This window comes from Scyliorhinus canicula, chromosome 18 (genome assembly GCF_902713615.1).
Source record: "Scyliorhinus canicula chromosome 18, sScyCan1.1, whole genome shotgun sequence".
Taxonomy (NCBI): Eukaryota; Metazoa; Chordata; class Chondrichthyes; order Carcharhiniformes; family Scyliorhinidae; genus Scyliorhinus; species Scyliorhinus canicula.
Window position 1 is genome coordinate 79,536,212 of NC_052163.1, and position 2,877 is coordinate 79,539,088.

General features: G+C 44.9%; 1 protein-coding gene across 1 annotated transcript; it reads right to left on the bottom strand.

Moving 5' to 3' along the window:
- Positions 1-302: 302 nt before the first annotated feature.
- LOC119953488 (RIIa domain-containing protein 1-like) lies at positions 303-738 on the bottom strand. Its single transcript, XM_038777820.1, has one exon. It carries the CDS (start codon positions 730-732, stop codon positions 427-429), a length of 306 nt encoding a protein of 101 aa, XP_038633748.1. The 5' UTR covers positions 733-738; the 3' UTR covers positions 303-426.
- Positions 739-2,877: the final 2,139 nt, after the last annotated feature.

Genomic DNA, 2,877 nt, shown 5'->3' on the forward strand with positions numbered 1-2,877 from the left:
TCCAATACAGGAGCATCGGTTATCACAGCTTTCAGGCAGTCACATGCCTGTTGAAAGTCCGCTGTACATTGAAATTTTTGATGTTTCTTTAGCAAGTCCATCAGTGGAGTAATCATGCCACAAAACCTTTGCACAAAGGTTCCATCAAATACACTCATGCTAAGAAATCGCAATATTTCCCTTTGTCTTGAGGGTATCGGAAACTCCTCAAGGCAAGTGATTCGGGCTTCCTCAAATTCACTTTCAGCTAGGTTCATCACCAAACCCACTGCCTGAAGTTGATCAAAGAACTCCATATGATGTTTTTTTTTAACACGCAAACAAAGGTGACTTTTAATTGATTCCACCTATCAGATTACAGTTACACAGCCGGCTGTGCCGTGTGTTCAGAGCCAGTGCCCAGCGAGGAGGCGTCACTGATACTGATCAGTTCTGAGCCGTTCCATCTGAAGATTCCTTCCGCATATTCTGGATCATTTCTGGAAGCTTCGCATCCGTGTAGTATTCTGAGGCAAATACCCGAATATCTTCAGGTCTCTTGAGAAGTACAGACCTCAGAAAGTCGCTCAGCAGCCATTCTACCTCGGGGTGGTCCCTCAAGTAATATTCGTTGGCGATTCGAGAATTTATCTTGAAGTTCCAGAGCCGGTCCTGCTGCTCCTGGTCCAGCGCTCCCAGGTCGTAGCCCTCCATCCCATGCGGCGGAGGCACGGGGGGCCGCCGATCCGTCATGGTCACCGGGGGCCGCTCCCAGCCGCAGCTGCTGCCTGAGGGGGAAGGCGGAGGTAAGGGGTGTCCCATATAATGTTTTAAATGGTCTTTCCATGTCTGGGAGTTGGAAATAAAAGCAGATTGTCCCACTTTCTCAATGCCATCTTTCAAACGTGGGATAGGATAAGAGTCCATTCTTGTAACTGCATTCACCTTTCGATAGTCCACACACAACCAATGGGTACTGTCATCTCTTTTAGCACTCTGGGATGCATTCCATCAGGGCCAGGAGACTTGTCTATCTTTAGCCCCATTAGCTTGCCCATCACTACCTCCTTAGTGATAACAATCCTCTCAAGGTCCTCACCTGCCATAGCCTCATTTCTATCAGTCGCTGGCATTTTATTTGTGTCTTCCACTGTGAAGACTGACCCAAAAACCTGTTCAGTTCCTCAGCCACTTCCTCATCTCCCATTATTAAAACTCCCTTCTCATCCTCTAAAGGACCAATATTTACCTTAGCCACTCTTTTTTGTTTTATATATTTGTAAAAACTTTTACTGTCTGTTTTTATATTCTGAGTAAGTTTACTCTCATACTCTATCTTACTCTTCTTTATAGCTTTTTTAGTAGCTTTCTGTTGCCCCCTAAAGATTTCCCAGTCCTCTAGTCTCCCACCAATCTTTGCCACTTTATATGCTTTTTCCTTCAATTTGATACTCTCCCTTATTTCCTTAGATATCCATGGTCGATTTTCCTTCTTTCTACCGTCCTTCCTTTTTGTTGGTATAAACCTTTGCTGAGCACTGTGAAAAATCACTTGGAAGGTTCTCCACTGTTCCTCAACTGTTCCACCATAAAGTCTTTGCTCCCAGTCTACCTTAGCTAGTTCTTCTCTCATCCCATTGTAATCTCCTTTGTTTAAACACAAAACACGAGTATTTGATTTTACTTTCTCACCCTCCATCTGTATTTTAAATTCCACCATATTGTGATCGCTCCTTCCGAGAGGATCCCTAACTATGAGATCATGAATCAATCCTGTATCATTACACAGGACAAGATCTAGGACCGCTTGTTCCCTCGTAGGTTCCATTACATACTGTTCTAGGAAACTATCGCGGATACATTCTATAAACTCCTCCTCAAGGTTGCCTTGACCAACCTGGTTAAACCAATCGACATGTAAATTAAAATCCCCCATGATAACTGCTGTACCATTTCTACATGCATCAGTTATTTCTTTGTTTATTGCGTGCCCCACCATAACGTTACTATTTGGTGGCCGATAGACTACTCCTATCAGTGACTTTTTCGCCTTACTATTCCTGATTTCCACCCAAATGGATTCAACTTTATCCTCCATAGCACCGATGTCATCCCTTACTATTGCCCGGATGTCATCCTTAAATAACAGAGCAACACCACCTCCCTTACCATTCACTCTGTCCTTCCGAATAGTTTGATACCCTCGGATATTTAACTCCCAGTCGTGACCAGCCTTTAACCATGAATAGGACATACATTGCAGAAGGCGGCCATTCGGCCCATCGAGTCTGCACCGACCCACTTAAGCCCTCACTTCCACCCTATCCCCGCAACACAATAACCCATCCTAATCGTTTTGGTCACTGAGGGCAATTTTTTTTACCATGGCCTATCCACCTAACCTGCACGTCTTGGACCTTGGGAGGAAACCGGAGCACCCGGAGGAAACCCACGCAGACGCGGGGAGAATGTGCAGACTCCGCACAGACAGTGATGCTGCAGGGAAACGAACCTGGGACCCTGGCGCTGTGAAGCCACAGTGCTATCCACATGTGCTACCGTGCTGCCGTGCTGAACTCTACCGTGCTGAAGAAGAGTTCATAGATTCCATCTGCAACAGTTTCCTTGAACAATATGCAATGGAACCTACGAGGGAGAAGCCATCCTAGATTTGGTTCTGTGCAATGAGACAGAAATAGTTAATGATCTCATAGTGAGGGATCCTCTCTGAAGGAGCGATCACAGTATGGTTGAACTTAAATTGCAGATGTAGGATGAGAAGGTAAAATCTAATATCAGTGTCTTGTGCTTAAACAAAGGATACTACAAGAGCATGAGGATGGAGTTGGCTAAGGTAGACTCGTGGTAAAGACTTTATAGTGGGACAATAGAAAATCA

Bases quoted from the DNA above. Each gene is read 5' to 3' on its own strand.
- LOC119953488 (XM_038777820.1), bottom strand. From the start codon at position 732: ATGACGGATCGGCGGCCCCCCGTGCCTCCGCCGCATGGGATGGAGGGC.